Below are 14,004 nucleotides of genomic sequence, written 5' to 3'. Positions count from 1 at the left end.
TAACATTACTGTTTTTGCCGTTTAGAGTTATTAACTATAAAAGAACTATGCGTCTGAATCGTGACACTTTTCTGGGTTAGCTGACTCCTTCCCAATTTGGGACGCTCACATTTGGTGAGTAGCTTCCCGAAGTCTGTACTTTGAGTGATCTGCTTTGTGGGAAATACCCGCGACTTTGCCTTTGAGTGAATGTAACATGATGGCTCATGGAGGAAAAACCTCAGGACATGATTGAGTGGTCTGTGTCATGAAACCCAACCCATTCCCAGGTACCGTATCGAATCCCTTTCAAACATAAGTGCTCCTTCCCGCTGGGTGGCAGGGTTCAGGACCGTGATCCCGTTGGGCCTTGAGACATTTCTTTCGGATTAGTGGGAGCTTAAGCATCCCTTTGATTTGATTCCTTGCCCCTGCTGCATATCTGACAGATGCCGCTGCCTTCTGGAGTACACCAACCTCTCCTCGTCGAGGTGAGACCCTGAAATGACCGTTGAAATTACACTGTAATCATACGCGGCGAAAAACAACAAGAAAATGTCTGCCATATGCCTCAAAGCCCTCTGTTTGTGTTTTAGTGAGTTGAAGGGAGATTACTGACAAGAGTGGGAGAGCGGTGCCTCGACAGAGGAGCTGAGCGGTGCTGACTCTTATTGCCCGTGTCTGTGATCAGATCTGTCAGAGCCACTCAGCTGTCCGTCTGCCTGGTGTTTGACAAAGTGTTGGATGCAGCACAGGCCTTATAGAGGATCAAGCCCTTCCTGAATTGGCTTTACCTCTCCCTCTCTCTCTCAAGGCCCCATCCCCTGTGCAACAGGAGCTGCGCAAACACATCAAACACACACCACCCCCCCTTTCTTCCGCTGTGAACTAGCAAACTATTTTTATCAAAAAATATGTGCAGTCTGTTGGATCATCAGAGGAGACAGAAACAAGGGGCGACTTTCGAGAGTTAGTCGAACAATCAAAGAAAACAAAAAGCGGCGGGCAGACTTGATTCCCTCATCGCTGGCCATTGCACGGGGATTGCGGCATGATCCTGATGGCCCCCGTCTCTGTTTTAGTGTCTAAGCCTGTCTGACTTAGCTTGGCTCCCCGCTTGTTAGGGTCTGGTCCTGTTTTGGGACAGTTGTGCTCCGTGTCCAAACATGTGAGGGATTTCCTCCTGGGATTTCCCAGCAGAGAGGAGGGCGGATAAAGAGACTTGGGCAGAAATGAGATATAAAGAGGGAATCATGCCGGACAATTTCCTCCTATATCCTCCCCCATTCCCTCGCAGACCCACAGAGACCATGAGGATGCAGACCAGGTGGCGTTCGGGAACGAGGAGCACGAACAAGCCGCACGAACAAGCGCTGTTGTTGTATGCATGCACGGTGGCGATGGCGACTGTCCGGGTCACCAGTCACCTTGTTCTGTCTCAATACAGCTGCAATCTCTCCGCTTTACTGGGCACATATGAGCTTTACAGTGGTTTACCATCAAAACAACTTTTCACTGACTAATTGAGCTAATGTCAGCTGACATATGTAGCCCAATTCCTGTGAAGAAAATGAGCATTAGAAACAGCATTGGTCCCATGCTGCAATGTGGAGGTAATAATCCTAGTATTACACTGACAATAAGTACAAATATAAGAGCTAACATTGACCGTATTGCTGACGTTACCCTAAACTCTGACAGCATCCAGGACTCCACGTGACACAGTGGATGTTCTGGTCATGATCAGAGCGTCGTTTTTTTCCTTCTTTTTCAAGTAATCGGGAACCCCACACACTGATGTAGTTTGGTGATGATATGCTTCTCGGCCTTGGCCTAATGCTCGGTTACTAGATAATAAGCTAGTAAGCTGGTCATGCTATTGGTTGCATTTCATTAGAGCAGGCAAACGCACTGTTTAATCCATTCTTAACATTTTCTTTCTGGTTTTGGAAGGGCCAAAAAGAAGAAGACACCACTCTCCAAACTCTTTGAATGCTCTTTCGAGCTCACACAGAAAGGTTGACCGGCTTGCCATGCCTGGTTTGAATTCCTAACCTGCGATCGGACCATTGTTGTTGACAATGATCCGACAAGTTGTTTGTTGAAACCCTCATCCACCTTGTGCAGAAAGCCTCCTGCTCTAAGACCCCTACTTCTTGTGTGCCCCCCTCCTGGCTCTGTTAACAACCACTTTATTCCTCTCCATAAAGTGGGGTGGGCTGCTGTAACGCAGAAGGATTGAAGACCCAGCGGCTCGCGAGAGGGGGTTGAGCCAGGTAAATCCACAAGCCAGGGCCCTCCATTGGGGGTTGACTCCCACACCCCCTCCACCGCCACCCGAGGCCCAGGCTTACATTATACTCAAGAGATCCCCCGGAGATGCAGATTCACCTCCTCAGAAAAACAATCAGTGTTCCAAATATTAGTTTAATGGCACGGTGAGAAGAGGTCGCCTCCCTTGCAGGATGTGCTTTCCCTGCCCTGATCCATTGTCAGTATGAGGGTGCTTTTAAAAGTGTACAGTTAAATCCTGGTGGGGTGCTGGTTTACACAGAGAGAAGATTTGTTGAGGACCTCCAGAGTGAGTGTGTTTCATTGTATTAGTCAAAGGATGCCAAGCCTGATTTGCTGTCGAATGGAAAAGGTAGAGTGTATAAAAGGACACTGAACTGATCTGCCAAGTCCAGTTTGTAATAGCTTTTACTTCTTAATGGCACTGCAAAGATATTGAACCACATTAAGCTGCAGCAGCGAGCATAGTGCGTCAGTGTAAAGACGTGGAAACACAGATGACAGTTATATCAGAGTTGCTTGGAAGCAGCTTGTTATCGAAGCTTGAATAGAGCAAATAACTCCACACAGGATCTTGTGTCTGTTGAAAATGATTCATTTCATCAGCCCGATGCAATACACTTATTGGAAACTAAGATGAATAGCTCATAACTCTGTGAGACACTTCCTGCTTTATATCAAAGCATGTGGGAATTATCAAAGCCTTCGCATAGGCCTCATATTGATATAGAGGACATGGAAATCAAAGTGGCCCTTTTCCTATAACGTTCAGTCAAGACAAACAGAGTCCACATCTGTGGTATAGCTTCCCTGCTAGAATGATACATTTGCTACTGTATATCCCAGCAGGTCTCCTGATCTCTAGATCCGCGGCCACATTTGGAAACCGCTCCCCCTCACGCTGCAGCTATCTTCAGCTCAGACCGCCTCACCCCCGTCCACACAACAAATACAAAAACAAACAGACCCACACCAGCAGCGGGCCCTCAACCTCGGCGCAGGGCCTCCCTTTGATAAGTGCTGAGCTTTGTATTTTTTTTTCTCATCCGAAATGAAACACAACATTAAGCCATTCATTAAAGTCAACTAAAGCTAATTATCCCTCACTTACCCAAGTGCCCGTGGGGCAGGAGAGCCCCATATACTTAGGCCCAGATGTGTCGATGAGTCAGTCGGGGGAGATAGCAGACCGCAGAGGGGGCCGCTCCGCTTCTCTGAGTCCTGCGGTTTCAAGGGTGCATCAGACTCCGCGGGCCGGTCGCGATGCCTGTTGCCTGGCTGCTGACGTTAACCTCATGACACCATCGGCTGTGCGAAGCCGCTGCAATACAACAAGGTTCCATTTAGTGGAAACGAAAGTCGATAATGATCAGTTACGCGCCTGAATAATGAGGAGAGAGGATGAAACCTCACTCGCTGGCACGTCCCAAGTTTTGCAGTGGCTGAGTCACAGCAACGGCAGGCCTGCATTCAAATGACCTCTCATTGCTGGAGGGTGACGGCAGTGCGCGTACAGATTTCTGCTTTTAAGTCGTCACATCTTGGCAGCTTCAAGCGGAAGTGGGGAAACCATAGCAGTTGACAGGATGTGCCCAGAAACCATATAGCGTCATGTGATTGAACCCTTCAGACCTATTTTCTTCTTCTGTGTCTGGTACCCCCACCAGACATTTAAAAATAATGGCTGAACCGCTTTTACTGCCGGGATGAGGAAATCTAGCTCTTGTTGCTGAGACCAGTTGTTGCAGTTTAGGAGAGACGGCCTTTTGTATTTTCATGTGAAGTTTAAATGAAACACTTTATGTAGAGGATATGAAGCTGTTATAAAAAATTTAAAAAACTACTTCAGCAAAAGCAGTACAACAACGATGGACATCGTTGTTGCTAAAAAGCCAGATGTGTTCACTCATAACAACATATATTACAAACATATATTATATAACATATGCACTGGTCCACCTTTTTAAGTCCTGAAACCAATGCTGGGCTTTAGGTATCGGTGCAGAGCTGATACCGGTGTTTTTGAAATAATCTACTGTGAGGAAGTGACTAGGATCATCCTTCTATGTGCAAGGCAGCATCAGGCTTGATTTAAACGTTGTTTTTCGAACTAAAGAAAATGTAACCAATAAGTGCATATATTCAAATCTATAGTTATTTATTTAAAAAAAAAACAGAAATTACTATTCAATTGTAAATGTTTTTAATGCAGCAATAAATTGGTCCAGCTATTTGAGTCAGCATTGGCCTTTGCTGCATTCACACCCTGTCGTATAATCGTAGTTCCGAAGAGCCAGGTGGGGAAAAAACACAATCTGAACCAAGCTTCAAGCCTCCGGCATGTAGTTCTGTATCTGAGATATTGTGAATTTCTGACACAGAAAATATGCCATGAAACTGTTGGCAGAATGGCTGCAAATACGCCGCTGCTCACAGTCTTAAATACAAATCCAATATTTACATTATGCAGCTAATTTTGTCGGGGCCATACACTGTCTGTGTCTGGTTTCACTTGGTAAGGGACTACTACAAATACACAAGGCCACAAAAGAAGGTCATTTAGGCTATTTATCTAGGTTAGCAGTTGGGCTAACCACCCTAGAATAATGCATGCACACTCCCAAATTAGCATTCTGCCCAAAATTGTGTGAACGCAGCACTTGCCCACATTGGGGTTAACCTTGGTTTTGTTGACAGTTGGAGGGTGTACGAGCCCTGCAGCCTCACTGAGTGGACGGGAGCCAAGCTCGCTCTTGATAGTCAGTAAATACCTCAGGAGATGTGATGCGTGGTTTAGAAGGCTTTGGAGTTGTTTCACGGCACCACTGACAGAGCCGGGCTGAGTAACGTAAAGCGATTTCAACGAGCGACGACTAATTGATTGACATTTTTCAATTTACTTTGCCACACAGATGTTTAAAGAGATTCCTCGAGTGCAACGCTGAGCATCAACTAAAGGAGTAGGTATTTAAGGCTTACAGTGCCATGTTGACATGCCAGCATCAAAGTGGGCCTTGGAAACCTGAGAAATCCTGCCTCCAAGTTTCCAACTTGGAATCCTGACCTAAGGGGATTATGCCGTTTAATTTTTCCGAGTATAGTAGGAATTACTTCTTCCTACTGTACTAACTTTCCAACATTTCTGAAACACAGCACTAGTGTTTAAGTGAAGGTGTAGTGGAGAGAAAATAGCTCTGGAAAGCCCATACTTGCTTTTTGAGCTTTTTTTGGAAGTTGGCCTAATTGAACAATTGTCACGGAAGGTTTTCTACTTGATAAGCTATACCTTTTTGAAGGCCGAAGCCAGAGGTGGAGCCGTTCCCGTGTTGTGAAACGCAACAGAGCACGACTCTGAACCCTGAGGAGACGGATGGAGAAGAACTTTAGTCTGTTCTGTGGACCCTCCTTGGCAGGTTGCGTCCGCTTGTTGCTGGTGGGATCGACCTTCTCCAGAAGGGAAAAAAAACACGCTGTCCGCACTGGCCATCAGGCGTATTAATCACCGCGTCAGTCAGGCATGTTTTGCCGGGTCTTTTTCGCTCTGAGACCTTAATCTCCCGAGTCGGGTTTTCGCTTTAACTTATTGTCAGTGAAACGGAGCATCAAAGAGCCGGGCGGTGAGCTAACCTGCATTTTTAATCTCCGTGCGGATCCTCCGCCGGGCCATAGATGAGAAAATAATGACCGACCTAATCCCAACATTAGCTTTTTAAATCGGAATGCGTATGTTTTAAATCATTCTCGCCTCGCAGCGCGGTGATAGTAAGCAGAGCGTGGGGGGACAGGGAATGAGGGAACGAAAGAGTGAATGAAAGAGTGTGATCCAAAGTAACCTTGTTAGGGCTAAGTGACGCTGTGCAGAGAGCCTCCTGTCAGCCGGTTGGCAAGATGAGCTTCTTGTAAATGATTGTCCTCCCTGTCAAAAAGGCTGATTTCTTTTTTCCTACATCTGACGTCTGTCTCTGCCGCAGTATTTCCTACTAGTTTCTTTTCTCTTTGTCTGTATTATTATTATTATTATTATTATTATTATTATTATTATTTTTTTTTGTACACTTTCTACACATCTGCATCATGTGTTCTTCATGTTCCAAATGTTAAAGCAGCCTCCGACAGCACCATTTACCTACTGCTTCATTAAAAGTGTTGGCCCGGCTCTGGCCTACGCCTTAATAAACTATTGGTCACTTGAAGTCATGTGTCCCGCCTATAAAATCAGCTGAAGTTCAGAGGGCAATGTCAGCGTCCGTAACCTTTTCCCAGACAGAAGGAGCTGTCGGCGTGTGTGAGTAAAGAGAGCGCTGGCTTGCCACAGATCCTTTCCCCTCCACAGCATTATAAATGTATGTGTGAGGAGGCCCTTAATGGCTGCTAATCCAATTTCTGCCACTGAAATCAAATCTTCCTGGCGCCAGTAGTTCTCTCCTTCCCTCACAAATAAATAATGGCCTCCGCTTTGGCCTGCTTATGAAAAAGACGAGCCGCCAAAAAAGCCGGCTTTACCTTCCCCAAATCCATCCGAATCTTCTTCAGAATTGTTTGGATTTTTCTCCCCCCTCCCCAATGTCCTAAACGAAAGTTATCAATTAACCGTCTGCGTCGAGTGGAGCGATGGGGTAACGGGAGAGCAGGGGGAGAGTTTTCAGCAGTGTGGGATCTCATTTACCGTATGTCTTAATGCCTTCTCGAGGTCAGCCATTGATTTTTTTTTTTTTTTTTTTCTCAAACCGCAAGCGATGGAGATAAGATTAGGCCGTCGATTCCTGCACTGCCGCCGGAGACGTTAGTGGATGAAATCACTTGGCCTGTGCCGACAGTCGCTGCATTGCTCCATTTTCCTCTGGGCCTCGGGGCCAGCAAAGATAGAAAAAGTCTCTTTGCTTAAGCGGAGAAATCCTCCATAACAGCCTTATTTCAGAGAATACGTCACAGTTGCATTATGCAGACATTCCCTCATGTACACTTCTGCATATTCTTCAGTTTAGTCCCCTTTTCCAAAATAAAGATATTAGCTTTGACACAGCTGAAGGGAGCTTTGGCTTTATTCCCCCTGGATATGGATTTGACTGATTATCTTTCAGTGCATCAGTTGGACAAGTAGTCATATTGCCGTTCCGCAAGGAGATATTATTCTGGAGTGCGATCCTAATAATATGATACGTCTAATAGCGCTTAACTCTTAGTTGGACCTTCACCATGCTGTCGTCTTGATTATTGCTGGGAGCCTCAAATAGCAATCGCAGGGACACGGAGAGGGGAAAAGGGAGAAGAAGAATGATGAGGAGGAAAAAGTAAAAGCGGTGGATCCCGGCCGGCTTTGGGAGGTTAGCGAGGAACGTCCGCCACAGTGCGTGCGAGAGCTCTCTGCTCGCTGGTTTGGCAGCCAGGAAGATTGGAAATGACGCTAAGTGTTTCTCAAGCACAGCCTAGGTGATATAGACGCTCGCAATCAGTGACGCACTGGCATAAAGGGCACGTATGTCATTCACAGGAGCGTGCTCACACACACAAGCGCGTCCGCAGACGCATAAAAGAATTCCACAAAGGTCATTTTTGACAGCGGTAAACAGCCCTCCCACCGCAGGCTCTGATTCTGATTCAGCAACACAAAACATTTTGATTTGCTCTCGAGATTTCTGTTTGTTTGTTTGATTTAATTGTCTTTTCAAACTTAAACACAAATGTCAAGTTGGCAGGGGAAGATTGTATCAATGAGGGAAAACTAAACATTGGTGAACTCATGGCTTTCTGTAGTGATAGTAAATGCAGCCAGAGCGGAGAGAGAAATATAAAGAAGGATTATAATTCCCAGATAAAAGCCATGCTCTTTTGATTTGATCCTCACTGTGCCAGTAACGGCAGAACACAGCGACAGTAAATGATTTGAAACCTGCTGCGCCTTCCAAGACAAAATTATCTTTACATGCCCTAAGATTTATGAATTTGTTCTTGGGTTTTGAAAGCGATTGAGATGACTTAATCATTTCTTTTCAGGCAAATGAAACTGTTTCCTCTGTGAACCCTGATAATCAGCTTAAGTGATTACATCGGCCGTAAATATGAGATGATGAAAGCCCAGTGATCAGCGTGCGTATTGCCCGCAGGAAAGGCTAAATGGGAGTTCTTGGGTAAATATGATAGACCATCTCTCTAGCATCAGATGCTGGGGGAAGGGGCTTGTGTGGGGATTGGTTGCCCTCTAGCTGTCAACATTGAAATTGGGCTATGAAATATGATCTAAGATTGTTGTATAGATGAGTTTATGAAGTGGCATCAGTTAGTTTGGGGAGCCGAAGCTTGAAAACACACTGATCATGCTGGTACCGATACTGGAAGTATTCAGGAATATGGAGTGGATCGTATTAGCACACTGGATTTAGTAAGAATGCGCACACAATATCCAGAATCTGGTGATTTATAAGGCTACAGTTTATAAGCGGTACTGGTAAGCATCAGGCATCAGCTGGAAGTATTTGGCTCCTGCTGTAAAGACCTCCAAAACTTGTTCTTATTATTTATTTCAGGAGGAGTTGATGTTATCAACGTGCTGCAACACACCATCATAGGAACAAAGCAACAAGGCTTGGAAACGACTGACCTAGCAAGACAAGAGAGCAGTAACTACGGAGGCAGATAACAATATCGCAATGCCTTCATTGTACACCTTTTTAGGCTAATTATTATATATACAAAAACATAATTGCTAAGGAAGCGAAATAATACCTGAAAAATACAGATACTGCCCTCTTTCGTTAATCTTTATTATTCCTGAAAACGACCAACAAAATGTTCTTTCTGCTTTTTTGTCCATGTTAACGCGTTCAAATATATAGTCCGTAGCTCATAAGAAAAAGTAGTATTTGTAGTACTTGTATTGAAATGTCATAGATTAATGTTTAATTTAATACGTTTGAATATGTGATTTAAAAGGTAGCAGCTACTGCTAACGTTAAGCTAGTTACATTTAGCTAGCCAATCGCGACACGATTTAGCTACTGCCTTATTTTGTGATGTAGAACAGAAAGACATTGGTTCATTAAAATGGTTATTTATCATTTTCAATAACGAGGGAAAAAATAATTTAGTTTGAGCTGTTTCTAGATTCCTTTGCTCGGTTTTGATCAAAGTTTTGAAGAGTTGTCCTCTCCATGCAAGAGAGAACTTAGTCTACATGTGCAGTTGCTGAATTTGTTTCTGTCCTGCAGTTTTTAGTGTGTGTGTGTGTGTGTGTGTGTGTGTGTGTGTGTGTGTGTGTGTGTGTGTGTGTGTGTGTGTGTGTGTGTGTGGTATAGGGAGTGTCAAACTCTTTGTATCACAGATCTCCTGCCCAGTCCCGAACTAGCCAGGAAAAGTACTGTTTTAGTAATCCCTCACACACATATATATAAATTTGTGTTTCAAGCTATTGCTGTAAATGCAGGCCTTTTCAGTTTAAATCCAGCCCTGCGTCCAAGAAAAGGCCCGTTGCAGAGGGAGTTTTATGCCGCACCATGCACTTTATTGCCGTCAAATGTAATTCGTCTTGAGTTGATTGCACTGAAAGCCGTGTTTATCAGGCCCCTAGCAACACTGTTTTCAATGAAAATTACCTCTTTAAAGAGCAATTAGGAAAACACACCTATAGGCCAAATGCCTTTCAGCTCCAGATTTACTTTAACAAACATTATTGTACCATAAATCGTGCAAAAAAAATCTGAAGAGGCATCAGCTAAACAAGTGTACAAAGTCCTCTGGCAATATTTTTCAATTGAAGGCCATTCATCACAATTTTGCTGGAGGAGATGTTGTTTTCAAAGGGTGACTTTAATTTAGAGCTGTGTGCGAGAAACTTTATGGCTCAGATTGGCAACGTGATTCAAAATAACAAGATTAGATTAATTGCAGGAAATAGCTCTGAGATGGTTTTGATGTTTGCATGCATCTGTATTATTCATTGGGAGACCCTATTAGCAGAGCAATATCTTGCTTTCTCATGCGTGTCGGCTTGAAGTGAATATTTTCAAATCTACCTCAGTGTGGCTCTGAACATGGGGAAATAGGTCTTTTTTAGGGTTGCTTAACGCCAGCACATATGAGACGGCAATTGGAGATAATGCTGCATTTTACACGCTGTTACCTATTTTTCTGTGAGAGAAGCGGCTCGATCAAGTCCAGCTATAAGACCCAGGATCAGGCAACCGAAAGACGGGGCTTTCTTTTTTCTTTTGCGCTTTCCTGTGCTTTCCCCCCTCAGCGAACCGTAGCGTGGCTAGTTTCTTTGTGTTCTAGATTAGGATCCAGATAGCGTCTCATCATCCAAGCCTTACTCCACTTTTCCCCCCATTAGTTTTACTTTTCCCTTAAATTCCCTCACACTCACTCCCCCTCGCCCACATACATCTCGCACACACACCTCGTTATCTTATTTGTGGCCTTGGCAGCCAGATTGTTGCTTTGCGGTTCGGTAGCCAGAGTTTTCTCTGTCACAGAGAGCCGTGGGTGCCGAGCCTCCACCACACAAGCTTCCATGAGAGCAGGAAGTCTGCTCCCAGCATGCCTTGCGTGCCCAAGTGAAACCTGGGATGGATTAACCTTGGGCTGGGGGACCTTTCCAACTTGGAAAGAGAGTTATGCAACTTCCCATACTTATCTCCCCTCTCTATTGCAGTGACAGGGAAAAGTGTTGGTCTGAACAGACATTTGTTTAAAGCTGAGGTTGAGTCCTGAGGGTTGAAGCAAACCAAGACCTTATATGTGATGTTCCCTCATATAAGGTTCACTTCTTTATGTAATGTAGCCTTTTTTATTGGCAGTTGAAGAGCAAGGGTTTTTTATGAATCTTTAGGAGACATCAATCCTTTTTTTTAAGCAACTTGTAGTTAAAAACATGTTTTTTCCCCGAAGTGGTTATCTTTCTATTCCATCACCTTTTTTCAAATGTTCCCAACTTTCAGACATTGTAATCAAATCCAAGCCCCAAATTTGGACTACTCCAGCCCAAAATAAGCAGGTTGAGTTCACATAATCCATTTCACAGCAGTCTGTTTCATGACCGTTTTACAGTCATATCAATAGAAGTGGAGCTCACAGGTCATTAATCTGTTGCTTGCTTGAAAAGCAATATTTCCCCCCCTTCAATATGTCGCATCATCCAAGCAGTGGTCATTTGGCAAAACACATTCTGACCAGATGATCAGGTATAAATTTAACATTGAAAAAGTCAGTCTGAAAAGTGAGTGCTGTCACTAGTACTACAGCCCTGCTCCTGGTGCACTTAAAGCAAATATGCTTAGTGCAGCACCACACAGCTGCCAACACTCTTTATAGTGAGGCCAGGTCAATGAGGTTATGTGATGGAACTGCTTCTCTGTGTGGGACTGCATGGCTCTTTTCACAAACAAAATACCTGATAAATGCTGACATTTGGGGATTTTTTGTTCTTTCCTAAAGGAGGCCCCAAAGCTTCTCGTCGTTCTCCCTATAAGGACTTAGCTAACAGTAGTACACATTTTTGTGTAAAGAGAGCAGAGAATTTATTGGAATACAGGCTTGGTGGATTACATTCAGGGCCAAGGGACCCATTTGGCTCATAAACCAACCAATATTCCTAATCTGGAATATTACCGTGCCAAAGGTTTGATGCAATAATTAGATCCAACACAATTTATAACAAAAAAACTAGTACAGAGCTTATAAACAGAATGTTGACACACTCTCTAAACCATGGTCACCTTGTGGCATTCAACGTTTACTTTACTGTGTTTCAAACTGATTTAAAACTAATCAAGTTACCACAAAGTAATTGCCACACAGACAACCTTTTGGCCCCCTGAGGGTCTGGGGCCCCAGGGCAGTTGGCCACTGTTCTCTGCTGGTAATCCACCCGTACTCGTCATGTAACATTTGCCAAAGAAACGGATCATGTGACATTGAGTGGACGTACTTTGACACGAGGTTGTTTGAAACACAGGACGGCCGTTACTTGGAGAATCAAAAAAGTGTGGGTGGTACTAATTATAAAGGGATAACCATTTCTCTCTTGTTCTCTCTTTACTCCCAGGTGGCTCAGGGAAGCAACGATCCAAAGAACCAAAGAAGAAGAACAAGCAAAGGCTGCGGTTTCGGGCCCAGAACCAGCACAGCGACCACTTGGCCTCTGCGCGCTCCAGCCAGTGAAGACGGAAACCACGGACTTCCCATTGAACAAAGAAGCAACGCAAAGCTGCTAGCCGCTGCTGCTGCACCCATATTCTGACCGACGACTATCACAACCCCCCCCCCCCCTCCCCCGTCCCGTCCCGTCCCGTTCCCACACTCCCCCACCCACACCCACCCTGCCCACCAGGGCACAACCATGACTCACAAGTCCGTTGCAACAAAAATACGTCTGATGTACGCTAATGGCATCAACACACTAAACACACGCTTCATGCCTCCCTGCTGCTTCTCCCCCTGCTGCAGTGACCAGCCAGGTGACTCTGTTCTCTCAGCCCCACCCCTCGCCTTGCCTTGTGGACCTTTACAGTTGACATTACTGAACTAATTTCCTGTCATTAACAATGTCATTAACCGTGCAGGGTGATGGAAGACGGAGGGGCAACCAGAGACTGTGGAGGCGGGAGAGCCGTATAGAGGGAGGTGGATAGGAGAGGTAGGGAGGTAGTTGGCAAGCTACACAGCTTTCAGAAGGGGTGGGAGGTGGTGGGGGTTTGGATCAGAGAGGAAGATAGAAAGAATGAGGATGAAGAGACAAAAGAAGATTCGGCTGAAGCAAATGATGCTGATGGACAAGAAAATGGCATCTTGAACTGAGAGAGACTGTTTTTTTGTTCCTATATATTTATGTCAAAACTACCCTCACCTTTCCCTCGAAACGGAGACGGAGCATTCCCATGTGTGGCCTTTATGTTATGTACATTTTTGAGAGTAATATTAAAGAAATTACCATGCATAGTTGCAAAGTATTTTATTCTCAGCACACTGTTTACTGTTTACGTTCAGACCGCTTTATGCTCTAACTGTATAGTGTGGATAAAAAAAGAAGAATAAATGTAGTTGTTCGACTAGCATGGCAACAGGATCATGTGTACATAGTTTATCTAATTATGAAAGCTTATTACTGTATTTTCAGTATTGACTTGTTCACCGTTCTAAATGTTTTAGAGATAAAAAAAGGTTGTAATACCAAGCTACAGATTTAAAATGATTAAAAACAAATAATAAACATAGCCGCCAAATAGCTATTTCATTTATATGGTATATATTTGATTTATTTATTAATTCTATTTTGTACTTTTTTTGTTCAGTGAGAAATTTTGCCTCATGCTGTTACTCTTATATGCTGAAATATTCTTTGAGTTCCTTATAACAGTGCATATCTTTAACACGTGGAAAAGGTTTTTGTCTGATGTCACGCAAAGTGTTGTATTGCATTCATTTGACCTCATCTACTGATTTTAATGTTTTAAAGTAAGAAGAAAAAAAGATAAAACTATGCTTTGACATATTCTAGGTTTAATGATTAGGATCCAGCAAATGTATGGTCAGAGGACTGCATATGTGTACATTGTGTTTTATTAAAATACATTTCATGTGACTGTAACACGACGCCTTTCATTATTCTCTCCGGCTATATTATATGGGGGCAAAACTCCGAAGCTGCCGTTTCCTTGTCTCACTTCAGCGTACAATTATGTGATTTCCAAAACATTTGTGAAATCCATCATGTGGAGTGCTACCTCCAGCCAAAGGATT

General features: G+C 44.1%; 1 protein-coding gene across 3 annotated transcripts in view; it reads left to right on the top strand.

Annotated features, from left to right (window-relative positions):
• rspo2 (R-spondin 2) overlaps positions 1–12,426 on the top strand; it is a gene marked incomplete at its 3' end in the record, with an annotated part of 52,474 nt that extends 40,048 nt beyond the window's left edge. For 2 of the 3 annotated variants that reach the window (XM_079227732.1, XM_079227731.1), the window contains exon 5: positions 12,311–12,426. In XM_079227732.1, coding sequence (XP_079083858.1) covers positions 12,311–12,426 — 116 coding nt within the window. The remainder of the gene's footprint in view (positions 1–12,310) is intronic. The other variant, XM_079227733.1, reaches the window with a different exon arrangement.
• Positions 12,427–14,004: the final 1,578 nt, after the last annotated feature.

Source organism: Taurulus bubalis, assembly GCF_910589615.1.
Source record: "Taurulus bubalis genome assembly, chromosome: 12".
Classification (NCBI taxonomy): Eukaryota; Metazoa; Chordata; class Actinopteri; order Perciformes; family Cottidae; genus Taurulus; species Taurulus bubalis.
The sequence above is the reverse complement of the archived record's forward strand: the minus strand, read 5'-3'. Positions and strand labels throughout refer to the sequence as shown.